This window comes from Brachycentrus maculatus, unplaced genomic scaffold, assembly GCF_059751285.1.
Source record: "Brachycentrus maculatus isolate JH-2025_06_01 unplaced genomic scaffold, ASM5975128v1 h1tg000097l, whole genome shotgun sequence".
Lineage (NCBI taxonomy): Eukaryota > Metazoa > Arthropoda > Insecta > Trichoptera > Brachycentridae > Brachycentrus > Brachycentrus maculatus.
The window spans coordinates 870681-892521 of record NW_028280851.1 but is presented as its reverse complement, the minus strand read 5'-3'; the positions used below and the strand labels follow the sequence as shown (position 1 = coordinate 892521).

The 21841-nt window shown below is 35.7% G+C and overlaps 1 protein-coding gene across 1 annotated transcript in view; it reads right to left on the bottom strand.

Annotated features, from left to right (window-relative positions):
- Window positions 1–700: 700 nt before the first annotated feature.
- Lrch (Leucine-rich-repeats and calponin homology domain protein) overlaps window positions 701–21841 on the bottom strand; it is a 79960-nt gene continuing 58819 nt past the window's right edge. Inside the window, exons 3-11 of the mRNA XM_088258505.1 lie at window positions 15376–15608; window positions 11717–11853; window positions 10947–11208; window positions 9469–9619; window positions 7468–7548; window positions 6359–7172; window positions 5206–5343; window positions 4749–4826; window positions 701–1689 (exon numbers count right to left, since the gene is read on the bottom strand). Coding sequence (XP_088114631.1) covers window positions 832–1689; window positions 4749–4826; window positions 5206–5343; window positions 6359–7172; window positions 7468–7548; window positions 9469–9619; window positions 10947–11208; window positions 11717–11853; window positions 15376–15608 — 2752 coding nt within the window. The 3' untranslated portion in view covers window positions 701–831. The remainder of the gene's footprint in view (window positions 1690–4748; window positions 4827–5205; window positions 5344–6358; window positions 7173–7467; window positions 7549–9468; window positions 9620–10946; window positions 11209–11716; window positions 11854–15375; window positions 15609–21841) is intronic.

The following is a 21841-nucleotide window of genomic DNA, read 5'->3' as shown; positions in this document are numbered from 1 at the left end:
ATACATACAAATGCGAATGTAGAGAGCAAAATACAGAAATATTAGTTTTTAAGTACGTAATATTATAAATAAATATTAAAATTAATAACGTGAATAAAATTAACTTAAATCTACCTAAGTAGGAATTAAAAAATATTAAATGCCTCATGTGCTTAAATAAATAGTCATTTCAAATGTTTTTTAAAATACATTTTTTTACTGTGAAAACACAAGTAAATCAAACATTCACACTTCTCCTTCTTAACCTTATATGTACGCACCCAATCATATTGATGACACTGCATCATATTGATGCAGTGTCATCTTGATCATTACTCCCATGTTAATATTGAATAAATATTAGAGTGAAAAGCCACTAACATTTATTTGTACCCTCCAGGAAACCAAACCCGGAACCTCCAGCACGGTAGCTAAACGGGCTAACCATTACACTATAGAGGGATATAATTGATCACCCTACATATTAAAAAAAAAACACAGAATTCAAAATGAATGGTCCATTTAAAATAATAGGAATAAATATTATGTAAGCAATATTTTTGAAAAGCAGAAGCATATAAATAAGTACATAGAGTATAATGTACTTAGTCATCTTTGGAATAAAATTCATTTGTAATGCTAGCCATATGATATAGATATAATCGTGATATGTAAGAAAATAACCATTAACATGTATTTAATGGAATTATGTAAATAAAAATCAATCTTATTCAATATTTTATGCAAATATTCTTAGTACGGACTTCATAGAAATAATATTTTAAAATCTGTTAAAGTAAATTGTACTTTAAATAAAAAAATATATTAAGGTCGTAAACGAGAGATAAAATTTTAATTTGGCAAAGGAAAAATATAAAGTAAAACAAGCGTCGAGAAGAATATACCGATACAGAAGAAAGAAATGATCTTATCGCGCTCAGAAACTGCTACGCTTTCCGTCTGCATAGTGTTCAGATTGTTTTTTATATCCAAGTTCAAGCTAGTACGTTTATCATTGAAAAATCTGACTCGTTTAGTGATTATCGAAGAATGAGAATCATTATCATCAAATGTTTTAGACAAATCATCAGGAGATGTGTTCATCTTCTTGGGTGATGATGGTTTGCTGTTTCCGTTCATCAACGGAACCACAAAATTGATTTTGTTTTTCTCAATATTACTGTACGAAAAGGGCATCCTTTTGACTGAATTGACGCTACCTTCGGAAATATTATTAGCATCTGCGTTTAAATTGGTGTTGTTGTTTTGGAAGTGAATATTTTCGACTCTGTTGACTACAAAGTTGCAATCGCCTTGCGCGAAATCGTTAGAATTATTTTCATCGACAATGGCGTTGAAATTACTGATACAACGATCTTCGGCGTAGCGATTACGATACACGGGCTTACTTTGAAAGAAATTAAGATTATTCTGAAATTTTGTAGGAACGTTATTGTAAGAATCGTCGGTTTCTTCAGAAATATCTCCGGGTTGGGTGTCATGGATGTTTGAATCCGGTTTGAGGTTCGGTTGTCGTTCCTCGTGTTGGTGAGTGTGGTCGTGTGAGTTGGGGTGATTGTCGGTGGCGTGTGAGGGGTTGCGGAGACTCAGCAGGCTGGAAACGGTGGCGAGGATGGCTCGCAGCCGCGGGAGCGAGGGTTGGGCTTCCGGCTCCTGCGGCAGGATGTCTTGTGCCTGACACACTGCGCCCTGCAACCACAACACACGCCACCGTCAGTCACTGACTCCATTTTGTTATATCTACATACACCTAATAGCCAAAACCTCTGAAACAACATAAAAGCCAAATCCAGTTGCTCTACTATCCGCCGTACACATATTGATATACGTATCACCCAAAATAGTCAACATAAAATATCTTAAAATTATCTTATATTAAACATACATATCTCAAGATAGTTAGAAATAGCCATAAATCCAAAACATCAAATATTCTCGAGACAAATAAATGATTCCTTTATTTTCGTGTTTTAGAAAGTAAACATAAAATTAAGAAATTTATTAATATTAGTTGTAATTACATATACAAGCTTTATGATAATCATAAGAATGAATGTTTTATTCATAAAATTGATGTTGTAAAAAAAAGACACTAGACAGATATTGTATGTATGTATATAACATACACATGACCGTTGTATTAGATGCCAATTTTTTTTCAAAGCTACAGATCATTGCCAACATTTCAAATGTACAGTCATTTATCAAGCTATTTCTAATTTTAAACTTTGTTTGAATAAACAACTGTTATACCAGTTATTATTTATAGGTGGTAAATACTACATAATTTACAAAAATATAAAATATATATATATAAAAACAGAGAAATCTACAACTAATGATTTTCACTTGAAAATCTGATGCCTAAAAGTCAAATACGATAACAAAATGTCTTGTACAGAATTCCTACATTTATTTTTATTTTAAAAATACAAATACACTTTTACTTAAACTCAAAGCAGGCATAAAGCAAGTAATATTATAGGTGAGACCGCATGCAAACAGATGCAAAAAGGTCTGGAAGTCTACATCACCGTCTCTTGCAATTCTATCAAAACGATCAGAAACTATCAAAATCTGAAAAATTTCAAATATTAATTGATCTGAACGGTTCTTGTGGATTCGAAGACAGAATCTTATTAATTTATGTGCGAGAAATACTTTTACCGATAAAAAAAAGAGTAAATACGGAAATTAAAAAAAAAAAACAGCAGACACCACATTCAATAGAAAAATATTAAAGAAATAAAAACTTATAAGAGAATTTTAATGGAAAATAATACAGGGTCATTAATTTTGCGGTTTCAAGTTGAATGCGCTGGCATTTGACGCCTGTCAAACTCAGCTGTCATCTGAAGTGTCATAATATTAGTTAAATGTTTGCCATTTACGATAATGCATCGAAAAATGAATGAGTTGAAATTTTTAAAATTCACTACAAAAGTGGTGATTCAAACGTAGCGCGGTCTTTCGCACATTACACGCATTATATGGTCATTTTAATCGACCAACTACGCAAACAATCAGTAAAGTTGTGAAGATATTTGAAGTGAAGTGGAATTGTTAGTGATGTCATAAGGTTTTCGTAATGTTGTTACTAATGTTTGGTATGCTCTATGGTCAAAAGGTGTCACTGGCCCAAATTTCTTCGAAGATGCCAATGGGCAGACGGTTATAGTAAATTCGGAGCAATATGGTTGAATGATAACCGATTTTTTTGGCCAGTGATTGAAGATCATGACATGGACGATATGTGGTTCCAACAAAACGGGGCAACAAGCCACACAACACGACCAATTATGGCTTTATTGCGTGAAAAGTTTCCTGGTCGCGTAATTTCACGTTTTGGCGACATCAATTAGCTACCGAGATCATGTGATTTGACACCGTTTTAATTTTTTCTGTGAGACTACGCAAAATACCGTGTTTATGCGAATAATCTCCGAGCTCTAGACGCATTCAAAACCAATATTACTCAAGTTATGGCCGAGAAACCGCCCAAAATGTGCCAAAAAGTGGTTAAAAATTGCCTCAAAAGAATCGCATGCATCGAATCTTCCCAAGGTGCCATTTGAATGATATTGTTTTTCACACTTTAAGGTAAAGTCCAAACTTTATAATGAAATAAAATTTTCATAAAAAATGTATCGCTGTGTGTGTTTTATTTAGCTTTTCTTTCGAAACTAAAAAATGAATGACCCTGTACTATTCATTTCATAAAATGAATGAAAAACCCTATTTTGTGTCTGGTGATGCTCAGTCACCATTCTGATTGCAAATTACTTGAAAACATCACTATCGATCATACACGGAGATGCTCACACGGGTAATAATATATTTAATTAATAATAATATATTTAAGACATAGGCAGTGGCATAGTTACGAAGACACTCGACTGTGAAACTGGCGTCGCGGGTACGATTCCCGCCAATGATGCAATGTGAATCCAAGAAATATTAATACTCAATGGGTCTGGGTGTTTGTGATGTATTTTTCACATTTTCCTTCTCTTTCCTTACTATCCTACCTGCAGACAAGCCTAAAATAGAGGCTTTGCAGGTTATTTGTTAATAAAAATTTAAAAAAATTATAATAATATAAATATTATAATATAAATATTGTGCAATAGTATTTTTCCACTGATAAGCAATAAATTTATTTTTAATAACATATAAAATGACGGCTTTTTAAAGAAGTCGTTACTTAATTATGTATTTGGATTCAATGACGATAACCACGCCAATCAGAACAGAAATTTTATTGCGCGTTGCATTTTTGTAACCTATGATATATTTGACAATTTGACATAAAAAACTCAAGCCGGAAAGAAATATAAACCGAGAAAAAGTGACAAATACTATCTAAATCCGGTAACCGAAAAAGTAACAGTCATCCATGAGTCAAATCTCTATCATCTTTCCTTATCTATACCCGACAGTGCATAGAGGACTCTTGATGAATTGATTGTAGTGTTATCTTGATCATTACTTACATAAACGCAAAGAGGATGCTCCAGATCCATGGTAACATATTAAATTATAACTGAAAATGCGATAGACATGATTTTGATTTTATTGGAAATTAAACTTGGAACGTCATGCATGGCAGCTGCAACTATTCTACAGTATCTACTGTTGATTGAGTTTGTTCACAGTGATAAACTGTCATGCGGCAATGTTTCGCTTTAAGCCCTGACATTGCGTCTTGTTTCTATCTAAAAGTAATAATTTATGAAGTTTTTATTTACCTCCTCGACTCCGATTTTCCGGCATGCTTCCAGGAAGTTGTCGACGTTTCTTCGGCAGCGAGCCATCGTGAGTTTCGGCTGAAATATCCAAAATGAAATGTTATATTGCTACATCAATCCTACATATATAAAACACCAACTAATTATTTGATAGAAGTCATCAATGGCATCTATTGAATATAATAGCAACAATTGCAAAAACTTAACATCGCTCATGGCGAACAGCATGTTTCTTAACACTTGCTAAAATATTGTATACCCACAAGCATTGTGAAATTAAACACATCAGAAATGTGTGCCATCTCTTTTTTATCATTCAACTTAACCAGACTTAGTCACAACAAAGCGTGGCTAGGTATGATTGTAAATAAAAAGCAGATTACAAAGTTTTCTTAATTTTGGAATAAAAAATCAACAAGCACATTCCGTTTAATAAAGTCAAAAGAAATGAATTTACCTGGGTAGCCGAAGGAACATGAACAGAAGCCACTGCTCGCGGTCGCACATGGTTAGCAAGATGACACAGCACCACACCGTCTGACAGCACCGGGGCCAGATCCCGAGGGAGGGACATCTTCAGACGATTCTCAATTATCTGCAAATGATTAAGATGTGAGTTTCCACAGCCCGCCTCAAAGTCAATAGGAAATATGCGCTTACAAAGTGGTGACAAATTCACTCTTGTCTAAAAAAATCAAAAATTTTTTCATAAATTTTTTTCATGTATTTTTTTAAAATGGGTTGCTTCATATACTATAGATAACCAACACTTATGTGTATTCAACGGCGATACTTAGTATAAAGATGCAATTTTTGACACCTATTCTGCTGTACAGTGCGTAAAGTACAGTAAAGCATATACTAAATAGTAATGCCATAATGGCAGGATACAAAAACCCAAGAATTAATGTCCATATCATTGCTATACAATACTTTTTGTAAACCACTTTACAATCTTCTCCCAAACAAATAGTATATTCTCTTACTGTACTTTAAGCTGTGTAACCAGTGCAGTAATGAAATGAGCACGCTGTTAACATAGTGAGAATAAAACCATGGACTTCAAAATCGGTACTCTGCGACGTTACCCGGAGACTCAGATATTTAACTCTTGAAATTCATATTTTCAAATGATTGATTTTACCACAAAGTGACTGCCGAATCAATTAATGAAATTCTATGAGATGATGTATTTATTATTCACTCACTCATAACCCTTATCCGCACCCAAATAGTGCATAGGGCACTGCATCGAATTGACGCAGTGTTATCTTGATCATTACTTACATGAAGGCAAGGTGATCACTCTTGCGCTTCAGGAACCAGTCCAGGGTAATATTATATAAATATTACAGCGTAAAATCACTAATATTTGTTTTCACCCCCCCTGGGAATCGAACCCGGGACCTCCAGCATAGTAGCTACACGCTGATCATTACACCACGGAGGCGGGCGGATTTATTATTACATATTTTAAACTAAAATGTGTTTTAAAATTAATGAAAAGGTTGTACGAAAACACAATCAAAATTATGTCGAAATTTTAATTATCATTATTTTTTTAAAAATCCTGTATCCATACATTTCCTAAAATATATCGCGATACTTACACTTCTCAATTGCTGGATGAGTTCCGATTCTTCTTTCGCCCTATCGAACTCTCTCTTCATTGTAAAGCTGAGCTTATCTGGCGGCAGATCTTTATTCCAATTAATCCTCAGCGGATTCCCGGCTCCCGGCAGGGTGTTGGACACATAGCTCAGGGAGGTCGTCAACGTCTTTCCGTTTGTATCTGTTCCATTCGTGTGTCCCGGAGATTCCAGGCTCGTTCTACCGAGAGAGTTGGATTTGTTCATCGGGACATTGTTGTGGGACATGTACGTGCTGGCGCCTTTGATCGGAGATACGGGTTTGATATACCCGCCTTCCGGAGGGGATCTATCCGGATTCAAGCGGGACATGGTGTAATCCGCATTCCCGTTTACGGGTGAAATGGAACTGTTGCTATTAGAGATGGGAATGCCGGTTGGCGAGTATGACTTAGTGGCGCTTCGCGAAGGCACAACCTTTTGCACGGGGCGTTTGTTGGTCGCCAGCTCATCGGGGTTTGTGGCCAGCCTCGTTTCGATGTGGTTAGGAAGGCCGTTGGTTTGTGAGAGTACACCGATAGGAGTGGAGGCATGGAACCTCTTCTGGGTGTTTATGGGCGAGGAAGGGTTGTTGTTTGCCGACAGATTGGGGGAAATGAGGGAAGGACTGGACGAGCCGATGGGGCGATGGTGGTACCCGTTGGCGACGGGAGAGTGGGGGGTTGAATGGGACTGCGACGAGGGAGACGGGGTGGCGGAAGAAGGCGATATTTGCTCCCCGCGAGGTCTGTATACATCCTGTTGTCTCTGCTGACGTAGAGCTTCTTTGTACTGTCTGAAATGAGAAAATCGTACAGTGAATTTCGTCTTACATTCAAATAATTTAAGTTAAATTCACAATATAAATAAAACATTTCTTATAAGTAATTTTTTATCACAAGTAAATAAATTAAAATTTAATCAATTGACATAAATAATTTGAATTCAAGTATGGTGAGTAATTTTTTCAGGCTTAAATTAATGAAAATGGAATCCATTTTAATGTAGAAAACATATAAATCGATAATATCTGTGAGTGAATTAAATATTTAATAATTTAATACAAATGTAAAACCGTTAAGTATTCATACCTGTAAGTTTGTTGTTGGTTAATCAATTTAGACTTGTCATCTCCATTGGTAAAGTTACTGCCGTCTGGTGACACACGACAACTGGAAGAAAATATAACGGATTACCAAATGCCACATTTCACTTTTCACCTCAAAAGAATCTTGCTAGATGTCTCTTCAAACTTTTACGCAAATATGCATTGAAATTGAATATTCGCAACTTCAAAAAAAGAACGAGAGGTGTGGATGTTCAAAAACATTTAGAGAATTGAGAACATGACTCTTGTATGGAAAGTGATCACTTAACCACTCCGTGCGTACCGCCCCAACCATAAGGTCATAAAATACCAGGTCAGATAGAGTGTGGCCCCACATTTGTGGGGTGTAGTGATTATTTCTCAAATATTTCCAAATTATATCGGGATTTGGACTACCAACAACTAAATCATTCACACAAATAAATAAATCATTTATTGGCTAGTTACATGTTTTACCAACTGTATCGGACGTCTTTTGGAAGTGTTAGTGTTAAAAATAGATTTAATTAACCTTATCGAACTAGCTAGTCGGACCAGGATCGCTAGAAAGTCTTTTTCAAGACTGTTAAGGTGAACGATAATTTCGAACCGAAATTTGGCTCGAGCTGATTTCGTCTCCTCTTGTTGCATCAGCGAGTCGGACCAGGACTGCTGAAAGGCCCCTTTCAGGGCTAGCAAGGGAGCGAACGAAGCACGAGCGGGCTGTCCCTCCCTCTTACAAAGGGTAGGAGACTGGGGCTGAGAGTGGGTGACGACCGGCAGTTATTTAATTATATATTTAAATTGTGCGCAACACCAACTGTTTTAAAATGGTATTAATATCTCATTGCTCGAGAGGTTAAATACATCTTTTAATTTCTTATTTTACTCTTATTGTATTCTGCTATTTCTTTTAGTAATTTTTTCATTGTACAGTAGACGCTCTCTTAACTGGCGCCGCTTTAACCAGCCTCTTCTAGGAATGCCTAGCGCCCAAAATATATCGCAGACAAGTAGCAACTTGAATTTTGTACAGTTTTTGAAATGTTATTTTTTTTAATGTGTGAGTATCTAATACAGAATAAAAGTTCTGTTTTCTTAATGTTTTGAATAATTGTGTTTTTTTTTCTTCCTCGCAAGTGTTTTTTTAAATGTGTTTTTCACTATCTTCTCTTTAACCTTTTAACCGCGTTCACTTTGTTCCTGAGAGACGCCCGTGCGCGGCGGTATTTAGCCGTTTTTTAAATGATTACTTTTATCATGTATTTAGTTAAGAAACTATTTATTTTCCTAAGCAAAAACGTTCAATGGGATTCATTGTGACTTTTTGGTACTCTATAATACACTCTGTCACATTATTCTTGAAATATATCGTAATATAAACAAATAAGATCGTAACATAAATAAATCAAAGCACCCATCCTGTGTCACTCTTACCCACTGGCGATGCGTAGCGTCGAGAGTGAGACAGATATAGGGCATGATTATGGCGCAAGAAAAATGAGGGATCTGTTCTTTTATTTATCCTTGTGATGTTACAAATTATTAGTCAGATATTTCAACAGATGTCATAAGGCCAAGGATTGACGTATTATTTTATCCAAAGTTCCACACCATGAAAATATCCCTCCAAGTCGAACTGAGGTTCGAAACTTGGAGTAAAGTAAAAACACAAACGGTTATGTCAGCCGCGTACGGGGAATGTTTTGTGAAAACACATACGGTTATGCGAGCCGCGTGGATCCGGTTAACCGGCTTTTTTTTTATTCGGCCCTGGCTTAGTCCCGTCAAGGCCGGTTAAGAGAGTGTATTTTATATGATGTATGTCATATGAACCTTAGAGACAAATAAATGATTTTTCAATAAATGATAAGACAAACAAATCAGCCAGCGACAGGTAGTAATTGCCTTAAAGCTTCCATATACCCTTTCTATGATTTTTTTGTCTCTTTAAAACAAAACATTTTGTAACATTTAAGTTGGCATCTAGAGTTGGTGCCCTTACCCGAGGTTAGGTGTCACTGGCGGCGTCTCTCCAGAGAGGCTGGGTCCCCGAGAGCTGTGATTGGATGGCGGTGCGGGGGAGGGGGACAGGGTGGAGGGGGTGGAGGGTGTAGAGCGCCCACTGCCCACGCCGCCACCCTCATCCACACCAACTGAAACGCAAGACAATCACGTTAGCATGATGAAGAGAAAAATAACTAAGCATTTTTTATAAATACAGCTACAAAAAATATTACAATTTAACCGATTTACTAGACATTTCTACTTATAAAATATATTATAGAAGTTATGCTGTGCCTTTACAAAAAAGAGTCTAAGCTCTTGTGCTTGGAGAGTGACTTACACTCAATGTTTACGTCTATATTTAGTTAACGATATAATAGTATTTTTTCATTGTATTTTTTTGTGTGTTTTATAATCATGTAATTTATTTTGAAGGATTTTTATAACTTATATGTGTAATATAATCACACTAAAAGTGTTTTTCTTCGTGATAGAGAATAAGACATTAACCGGATCCACGCGGCTCGCATAACCGTTTGTGTTTTTACAAGACATGCCCCATACGCGGCTGACATAAGCGTTTGTGTTTTCACTTTGCTCCAAGTTTCGAACCTCAGTTCAACTTGGAGGGATTTTTTCATGGTGTGGAACTTTGGATAAAATAATACGTCAATCCTCGGCCTTATGACATCTGTTGAAATATCTGAGTAATAATTTGTAATATCACAAGGATAAATAAAACAACAGATCCCTGATTTTTCTTGCGGTCGGTAATTAGTCCGCGCCATAATCATGCCCTATATCTGTCTCACTCTCGACGCTACGCATCGCCAGTGGGTAAGAGTGACACACGATGCGTGCTTTGATTTATTTATGTTACGATCTAATTTGTTTATATTACGATATATTTCAAGAATAATGTGACACACGTGTATTATAGAGTACCAAAAAGGCACAAAGAATCCCATTGAACGTTTTTGTTTAGGAAAATAAATCATTTCACAACTAAATACATGATAAAAGTAATAATTTAAAAAACGGCGAAATACAGCCGCGCACGAGCGTCTCTTAGGAACAAAGTTAACGCGTTTAAAAGGTTAATATTTATCATTACAATCCTAACTGTCCATCAAACCTCCTACCTTAGTTTTTCCTTCTAACCTCCTCCCTTAGTTTTTCCCTCTACCTCCTTCCCTAAACTCCCTTTTTCCTTTGCCTTCCTTATTATCATCAATTGGTTAATTATGTTTTTTTTAAATGTTATCTACCCTCTGATTAGTACTATCTACCCTCTGATTGCAAACAGCTATATATGGTATCAAACGTTTTGATTAATATCACTAGTCTGTTTTTTAATGGTAAGAAGATATTGCTTTTTAGCAACAAGCCCACCAATGTACTTGTTTATTTTTCATACATGAAGTTTAAATAAATAAATAAATAAATAGGGGAAAGTTTCAGAAAGTAGGCACTCACCAATCCCGTCTGAGGACCACCTCTTTTCGCCCCCGTCGCTGGTGCTGTAGCCGCTGTCCACGTTGTAGCGCGCCTTGTGGCGCAGGCCCTCCACGGCAGAGGGGACTGGGGGGACGGGGGCGCACGGCCCCACGCCCGGCGGGGGCCGCAGCCCCCGGCGCTGGGACTCCTCGGGCACGCCCGCCACCCGCCGCTGAAGAGTGTCCTTCATGGCCTGGTTCTCCAGGTACTTGAATATGTGGATACGCCCGCGTACACATATCTGCCAAGGACAAAACATATGTTTAATTGATATTTAATTTGACCGTTATACTAGTTCATTAAGTGTAGCAGTTATGCTAGTTTCATAAAATGAAGAGTAGCACCTGCAAACTAGGTTATTCTGAGATAACTGACAAAACGTTCATGATTAATATTTCAATGCTTCGAGTTACGAGATACCCTATCCACTATTTCAAAACTAACAACAACAAAAAATAGTCATCAATACAATGTAATAGTAATGTAAATGTAAGTTTGTTCAAAATCTTGAATGTGCGTAAGTTGTTCACCGATTATTTGCTATTACAGTGTCCCTTTTAAAACATTTTAAGGTCAAAAATGAGTATGAGAGTCAAAAAAGCAAAATATTAAAACAAAAAAAATGTTGAGGATTGTGTCCATATTGGCAAAAACTAATAATCTTATGATATTTTAAAATAAAAATACGAAAATAATAAAATTTTCAATATTAAAACTGAGACAAATAAAAAAAAAGTTTGAATACTTACAGTGGCAGGAGGTGATACTAAAGGATTGTGTTCCAGATTTAATACAACCAGGCTGGTCATGTGGCGTAGTTCCAGAGGAAGGGAGGATATGCAGTTGCAGCTAACGTCCAGCATCTCTAACTGCAGGTATGTTATCTCTGGAAAATAAAACAACAACAAAACTGTCAACTTTTCATATACAGATGTCGTGAAATCTAGCTATACGGCTTATGTTTATCACGTTCCTACTTACGCTCCGACTAAATAAATTTTAAAGCCTATATCTACTTGAAAGTGGGTTTACTCATTATGATTCAAGTTACTGTAATTTCATGTAATTCTTTTACTTCATGTAATAATGAACAAAAAATTCAAAAACACTCGCAATGACGGGATCTCAGGAAAATATGGCAATCCTATACAAAGATTCAAATGTTGAATCCCATGAACCACTATGATGTTCTGCTGTCCCATATAAGCATTTGGAAACTATTGCAAATATACTTTAACAAACCGTGTTGATGTCTGTAAATTTTTGTCCACCTCTGTAGTGTGATGATTAGCACATTTGGCTACCATACTGGAGATCCCGAGTTCGATTCCCGGGGGAGGTCAAAATAAAAAAGAGTTTTTTTACTACAACATTAATTTAATATTAGACTGGTACCTGAAGCACAGGAAAGATCATCTTGCCTTCATTGTAATAAACAATTGAATAAACAACGCATCAATTTGATGCAGTGCCCTATGCACCATTGGGTGCAGGATAAGGATCAGTTCGCAACTGCTAATATAATCAACAGTCGATTTCTTCCTATATTTTAATGATGATTTTAAAAAGAGGTCTCGTATACTTAAATTATGATTCTAAAAAGAGGTCATATCTGGTGATGAGGTAAATGGTGAGTGACATTCCACGTTAGCTACCGCGCTGGAGGTCCCGGGTTCAATTCCCAGGGGGGTGAAAATAAATATTAGTGATTTTACACTGTGATATTTACTTAATATTACCCTGGACTCGTTCCTGAAGCGCAAGAGTGATCACCTTGCCTTCATGTAAGTAATGATCGAGATAACACTGCGTCAATTCGATGCAGTGCCCTATGCACCATTGAATGCGGATAAGGGTTATAAGTAAGTAAGACGTTCCACGTCATCAAAATAATAAAAAGTCAAAGGATCCAGACTTATTAATACAATACTAATGCTAGCTGAAAGAAATTCTTTCATATTTACAAGGATTTTGTAGACCATTTTTCTTTATAAAAATCATCTATATTCATTAACATTTTTATTCATTGCAATATGAATAGTATTTTATGATCCGAACAAAAGTCTATCAAAAGTGTTCAGGCTCCCCTAACCTAAATTCAGAGGGGAGTCTGTTTAATCAATATCGCACATGTGTTCAGTTTAAGGGGGGAAATATTGATCTGGCAAAATTACTTCCTCTCCCTATTCATCCATCTGACCTTGAGAGTTACTATTCAAAACTAAAATAGGGAATGATGAGTCACCTACCATTAGAGAAAGAGCCAAAAATTATCTAACCTCAAGAGATATCGCTCACGCCTTTCACCAACGTCATATATCAAAAAACTTGATTTTTCAGGATTTTCAAGTTTAAAAATATAATAAATAATAATAAAACCCTTTTCCGCACCCCAATGGTGCATAGGGCAGTGTGTCATATAAATGCAGTGTTATCTTGATTGTTTACACATGAAGGAAGGGTGATCAGCCCGCCGCTTCAGGTACCAGTCCATGGTAATATTGAATAAATATTACAGTGAAAAAATCACTTATATTTATTTTACCCCCCTTGGGGATCGAGCCCGGGACCTCCAGAAAGGTAGCCGAGCGTGCTGACCATTACACTACGGAGGTGGACAAATATAATGAAATATAATATAATAAATATAATAAAAATATAATGAAATGTATTAAAATGATTAAAGAAAACACTTGTTTTTTACCACTTGAGTTTTATTATAGACTACATGTTTCAGAAGTTAAACTTCCATCATACTTTCCCCTCTCCTTATTTATAGAACTATTTTATATTTTAGTTATTATACAGAGCTGAATGATGGAAGTTTAACTTCTGAAACATGTAGTCCATAATAAAACTCGTAAAAGTGGTAAAAAACAAGTATTTTCTTTAATCATTGTAACATGTCTTATCACAAAGTCAATGCCGAAACAATAAATAAAATAAATGTATTAAAAATAAATATCAAGCCACTTATTGAACTTTTCACTGTGTAACGGATCTTTTTAGGTAAAACCTGAATGTTTTTTTTCCATTTGAAAAATATTTAGTACACTTAAAAAAATAATTAAACTATACCTTTTCTTCAAATTGAAAATCAACACTTTCTGCCCTGTAGCGGGTAAATATTAAGTTAAAAATATGCCGCTTTTGCTGGGATATAGAACATTTTTTGGTCATTCCGGAAACATGCACAACTGAAAATTGACTATTTTTTATATATGACGTTGTTGAAAGGAGTGAGTGATATTAACGTACCTTTAAAAAACGATATTTAAGTATTTTTAATGACTGTTTTTCTTAGTAAATACCACTATTTCTTAAAATCTACTGTGACATGTGTTTCGATGCATTCATGTTTGAAAATAATGCGGAACGCATCGAAGCACGTGTCACAGTAGATTTTAAGAAATAGTGGTATTTACTATGTAAAACATTAATTAAAAATGGATAGATTTTACCTCAAAGTGACTTCCGAATCAATTAATGAGATATTTAAGTACTTAAAAAATGTAAAATGATTTGAAAGTAAAATGGGGAGACTGCAAATTGTCAGCCAATGGGTCACACTTCTACAAGCATAAATTATAAGCTAAAAAAAATGAAAATGACGTTTTCCAGCGTTTTTCAAGTATGTGAATATAATCCAGGATTCTGACCTCACATACAAAATGAAAGAGTCTCTGCTTTAAAAAAAGCTTTCCTCATCCCACCATAGATGCCTCTAGTGAACTCTCGCATACTGTGTCACAAGTTTGATCAATATATCTACAAGTTTCAAGAATTTGAGTAGTGCGGTTGTTAATCATGGGTAGAATTAGTGAATGTTACACGTGTGTAAAACTTTCCTTATCCCACCATAGATGCCTCAAGTGAACTCCCGCATACTGTGTTATGAGTTTAATCAATATATCTAGAAGTTTCAAGTATTTGAGTAGTGTGGTTGTCAATCATGGGTAGAACTGGTGAATGTTACACGTGTGTAAAGTGATCACTTAAACCAGCCTATGACGGTCGTAAGCCCTGTAAATGCCCAGACTGTCATATTCTTCTTCATCTACGTTGAGATGTCAAAAAATAAATTTAAATAATGTATGTATGTTGGAAATATTTTAATAGATTGTGGTAGGTACTTGACCACATCCTGGCAGCACCAGTGCAAAGTGCAATAAATCGCCAGCAGATGTCTCACGCTCGAGTTTATTATTATACCTCTAACCACCTATTTCCTTCCCCTTCCTTTCCTTCCATTCTTCACGAGGACTGATCGTTAAAAAGTGTGATTTGCTCCGCGGGCCGCGGGTTGGCCACCCTTGATCTAATCCATAACATGGAATTTTGCATTATTTCGTCAAGATATTGGAAGATATTGACAAGTGTGGATGGTGTGATGGCAAGTTATACTGACGCAGCGGCAGCAGGCCGAGGCGGTTGGAGCGCAGGTTGAGCGCGCGCAGGCCGCGCAGGTCGCCGACGCCGATGGGCAGCTGCGCGATGAGGTTGCCGGCCGCGTCCAGCTCGGCCAGCGCGCTCATGCGGCCCACCTCCTTGGGCAGGCTCGTCAGCCGGTTGTGCGACAGCAGCAGCACCTGCAGCGGCAGCAGGCAGATCTCGCGCGGCACCTCCGACAGCTGGTTGCGACTGCAACCCCAAAACAAGATATTCAACAAATTATCATCAAACCATATTCGCTGTCCAACAATACCCCACCTTCCCCTATATATATTTATGTGTATGCATATCGCTCACTCCTTTCAACAACGTCATGTATCTAAAATCGTCAATTTTCACTTGTGCATGTTTTTCGGAATGCCTAGAAAATGTACTATATCCCAGCAAAAGCGGCATATTTTTAACTTAATATTTACCCGCTACAGGGCAGAAAGTATTGTTTTTGCATTTTGAAGAAAAGGTATTTTTTAATTGTTTTTTTAAACATACTAAATATTTTTCAAATGGAGAAAAACTCTTCAGGTTTTATCTAAAAAGTTCTGTTGCACAGTAAAAAAGTTTAGTAAGTGGCTTGATACTTATTTTTAAAACATTTTATTATATTCTTAAACTTTAAAAACGATCTCCTGAAAAATCTAGTTTTTTTTATTTATTTTATTTTGATTTATGACGTTGTTGAAAGGAGTGAGCGATATGATCCTAATTTCATAGTTACATTTCACGTAACAATAATTTTTACCGTCCACATTTAAATAATAATTTTAGACCTAATACTTTATTTAAAATTTTTATTTTATTTTATTTTATTTTTTATTTTTATTTATTCGGGAATTGTACAGCTTACAATAGCATTAGCAATAGTTAAATTAACAATAATAGACATTACATTACATTGAGAAAAAATAGTTACGTTAAAAAAAAGCCAATTAAACAATTCCACATTTATCTTATAAAACTATTAAAAAACAATCAGATATTAAAAAAAGGGTATTATATAAAATAATAGATTTAGCAGGAAGGAGAAGGAAATGAGAGGAATTGATGAGGGTGGTTAAAGGATTTTTTTTTCTAGGTAAGAAGTTTAAAAAAAATATTTATAAATATACATACATACATATACATACGCATACATACACATATACATACATATATATTTGTACATACATATACACATATACATACATATACATATACATTACATATACAGAGAGAAATTAAAATAAGATTTTCCTATAAGGCTGAGATCTCGAGCTTCTCGAGACATTGCCCACAAATTCTCCCTCAGCCAGTATTGCCCACCAAGATTCCTTCATCGCCCACAAGTAGGCGATATGGCCCAGTTTGGGAACCTATGTTATAATAAGCAAAAATAAGTTTTATCCACTCCACCCCAAACGACGCAAAATTGTTTTTCGATGATTGGTCTTGAAATCGAACTTAAAACAACAGCGAAAAATTGTGAGGGTGAGAATTTTAGGGGACTACCCTACTGAGAGAACGAGTGACCAACATGGCGTGATGTAGAACACTTTCGGGGGTATGTTTTAGATTTTGGGGTGATCTTTAGGTGGTGGTTTATTTTCGGAGGGTGGGCTAGAATCGATAAACAAAAATAAACCTAGCAATTTCAGCTGCCGCTTTCATTTAAAAATTATTTCTTCTTCTTCTTCAAACCTTTATCCGCACCCTAATGGTGCATAAGACATTGCATCATATAAACACAGTGTGATCTTGATCGTTAACACATGATGGAAAGGTGATCAGCCCTCCGCTTCAGGTACCAGTCCAGGGGAATATTGAATAAATATTAGAGTGAAAAAATCACTTTTTATTTCAACCCCCCCCCCCCTGGGAATCGAACCCGGGACCTCCAGAACGGTAGCAGAGCGTGCTGACCATTACACTACGGAGGCGGACATTATTATTTATCCTATAATAAAAAATAAAAAAACTTGTCACCAAATTTCAAGAAGCCAGCCGCTTTGATTGCGCGGTGTACTTGATAATTACCTATCGTAAAATATATTTTATAATTAGTATAATAACTGATAAAGACGGTCATTTCCTGTGCTGGTATAGCATTGAACCTGATGACGCATAAGTCAGTTTTTCACATGTCGAATGGAATAAAGATATCTGGTGTAGAACGAGTGCCTACCTACAAACTCCCTCCATTCATAATATGCGTAATATACCATCCGGTTACAATGAGGAACCATTTATTTTAAACACACGAGTACATAAAAACATTAACATGTATAAAAAGGAATAATAAAATCAATAAATCAGACTAAAATTGACTCAAATGATACACAACGCGATAATATTGGTTTTTAACATAGAGAATGCAAGGCTGAGATAAGCATTATCATAGGTCCCCGGATCGTTTCCTAGGCGGGTCACACATATTATAAACATACGACCTGACATATTATTTATTCTATCAGACACTAGATTATTTCCCAACAGGTACTGATGGCGCCACATCAGCAAAACTTTAAAATCTGAGGAAAATCCTACCCACATGTGAAAGGGATCCAAGACCGTTTCATGTACATACATATGCAAATTCCAAAAATTAATGCAATATGGATGCTCAATAATGGGCAGAATGGTGTACGTTACACAAGTGTGTAAAGTGATCGCGTAAGCCAGCCAAATGCCGGGTCTAAGCCCGGGGATACTCAGACTTCCATCTTCTTTCATGTAAAAACGATAGATGTTTTATCTCAAGTTGAGAGACCTATAATATCGACATATCCGTAGGGTAATTAATCCAGTGTCTTATTTCTTCACATCTCATCAAAGATGAAGAAGAATATGGAAGTCTGGGCATTTACGGGACGGACGACCGTCATAGGTTGGTTTAAGTGATCGCTTTACACACGTGTAACATTCACCAATTCTACCCATTATTGACAACCACACTACTCAAATTGTTGGAAGTTCTATATATATATGAACCAATTTTGAAACATTGTTCTTGAATCACTAGAACTTCACTAGAGACATCTATTGGTGAGATGAAAAGAAGCATTTTATTGAGCAGAAACTCTTTTATTAGTATGTGAGGTCCGAATCCTGGATTATAATCACACACATGAGAAACGCCAGAAAATATCATTTTCATTTTTATCATTTTAAGCTTACAATTTGACCAGATAATAAATTATACTCTTCTTCATCTTTGATGAGATGTCAAAAAATAATATGAAAAAAACTCCTATAATTGGAGATAATCCAGATTTGAGAAACAAGTATTTGAACACACTCAAAATGTTGTAAATCCAGTGTCTGATAGAATAAATAATATATTTTAAATTATAAATAAAGCGATTTAACAACTTCATATTAACGTTGACAGGCGCCGTGGTGTAGTTGGGTAGACGCTCGACTGCGACACTGGTGTCGCGGGTTCGATTCCCGCCAAGTGCAAATAAATTCAAGAAAGATTTATTTTCAATTGGTGAGTATTTGTAATGTATTTTTCACATAAGCTGTCCTTATCCTTACCATCCTACCTTTGGCTTTGTAATGTATTTGTAATGTATTTTTCACATAAGCTGTCCTTATCCTTACCATCCTACCTTTGGCTTTGTAATGTATTTGTAATGTATTTTTCACATAAGCTGTCCTTATCCTTACCATCCTACCTTTGGCTTTGTAATGTATTTGTAATGTATTTTTCACATAAGCTGTCCTTATCCTTACCATCCTACCTTTGGCTTTGCGGGTTATTCCTTTAAAATAAAATAAAAACGTATATACGTCATCCGTCCTGCACGGTATGACGCGACTACACGTTTTTTTTTTTTTTTAGATGGGAATTGCATTTATTATTTACCTTGCTTATTATGTACAAGGTTTATAGATCATTTAGTGGATTTTTGTTTCTTCTAGCTAATTAAATATGTTTTTATTTGAATCTGTGTTGGGAACAGGAGGGATCATCTAGTGTGGGTCAAATAGGAACTTCTCTGCATTTGCTCATTGCTGGGAGGAAACCACGTAAAACTCCTCAGGAGAAGGCGGACTGTTGACTGTCATCAGCAGACCTTCCGTTCCACTAGAAGAGGGTTCGGCATTTTGTGTCCTACTTTGGTTTATGTTACCAATGTCCTTCACTATTTTTATCATGTATGATACTACCTCTCGTGACAATTCCTTATGAACTATCACGGATTCGATGTTGGATAGATCCTCACCCAGGCTCCTGCAACGCGCCTCCAGCTGTTGTCTTTCAAAGCTGAAAAGGGGGCAAAGCATCAACAGGTGAGGGACATCTTGAGGTGTCTCACGCGACTACACGTTGGCAATCTGTCGTAGGAGCGGCGATGCATGACACAAGACCTAAGGGGGTAACTAACTATACACAGCTTATAACTTGTATGTAGTAGACTACAAATAACGTTAAAAACAAACACAGACACCTGTCAGCATTGTAGTGGCCGAAGAAAGCACGGAGGTACGTTAGCGAAGCGTTGCTGCTCGCGACAGGAAAGGGCGTGGACTCGGTGACGCCGGAAGGGTCTTTCTAGGTTTCTTGCAACGAGACACAGAGGGGAAATGAGATAAAATCGTGTAAGAATACACACAATAACGACAGTGAACAGTCAAGACTTCCTTCCATATTACCTTTCCATATATTGCTTCGTTTTTATGACACATTTATATTATAAATATCTTGAAAAAATGTGCTTGAAGGTTTTAATGCTGAGATTTTTTCTTATGTGTGATAAAATTTTTGAAGACTTGTGCGAAAATAGTCGTTTTTGTTAGGTGTATACAAAATCAACAATATGTTTAATTTATGTATTAATTTTAAATCAAACACAGATTTTTTGAGTCTACTAAGTTGTATTTTATTAACAAAAAACACATTCGTTTATATTTCGAACGACATTCGTTTGATAATGCCCTAACAAGGCGAAACAATTGTCACAATATAATTTTTTATGTGTTTTTTGTTAATAAAATACAACTTAGTAGACTCAAAAAATCTGTGTTTGATTTAAAATTAATACATAAATTAAAATGGAGTTCTACAAATTAAACGCCAAGTCAATAAATCAACAATATGTTTTTCAATTACTGACTGATTTTAATATTTCTTTGTGGTGCGGGTGAAGAACATGTCAAATTACTCAAATAAAACAGTATTTTGTAATAAACGTATCTATTTATGAATTAAAAAATAAATGCAATTTGAGAAGATTTTTTTTTTCATTCCCAAGAATGTGTCAAGATTGAGTGAAATTGGCTCGTCCTCGGAGTTTTCAACATAGATGAACATCTTTCAATTGGTAAACATTTCCAATTTCATCGTTACTATCACTACTTTGAGTATAACAAACAGTTTCGTGCGTTTTCAACATCACTATTGGACGAATCCGACATTGTGATGGCGAAAACAATAGGTTTTTAGAAGAAAAAAAATGTATTTCTACTCGTATTCTTCACTCAAAATCAGTTTGACCGCCAAAATACACTGGCGTCATCGTCCGTATATTGAGGGGCTGTACTTTTGGCCAATTCAGCCCTCTAACGGTTAAATTACATAATTCCTGTTTAGTTCAAACTATGGATTTCCATCATAAAGTTTTTGTGTGAAACAGTAGCCAACTTTTTTGAAAAAAGGGCCGAATTCATTTATTTTTAACCTGGGGTGACGATGAATAAAATAATCTTAATCCCGAATACCGACTTTTTTTACATCGAGTCCAATATCTACTACCTAATCAAATTCAAAACAAAATTATATAAAATTAAAATATCCTATACGAAGTATTTATAGTATAAATTACCTATGATAAATAGCCTTTCTATCTTCGTATTTAGTAGAGAAGGGTTTTAGTGCAGTAATGCATATATTTAAAAAAAAATCGCGAAATCGATTACAAATAACCCAGAGGAGATTTAAGAATGTTTTTAACTAAACTTGAACCAAATTTAACGAAATCGGCGCAATCTCATGAGGCTCAAGGATCTCATTCACTTTTTTTAATAAAAAAAATTAACTGAGTATATTACATTTTTTTAAAGTTAATAAGGTGTTTTATTTTTTAGTTCGCAATATTTTTTATTTGGAGTAGGAAATCCATTACATAAAATACATATAGGTAGGTAGTGGGTATGTAATATAAATACATACATAGAGAAAAGCGTACATTTTAAATTTCGTTTGTTGTTGGGGGGGGGGGGGGGCGTTTGATAATTTTACTGTGGAAAAGGGGGCGATTCTTTCAATAGGGTTAAGAAACACTGATTTATACGCAGAAATCGGGAATTTTTTAAAGGTTTAAAATTAAAAACTACTGTCGTGTCGGATGTTACCGTGACCACTGATATAAAAAGCAATTTACTGGGAATCCGAGAGATGTATTAATCCATTTTATATGATTCGGATTGCGAACAATCTGCGT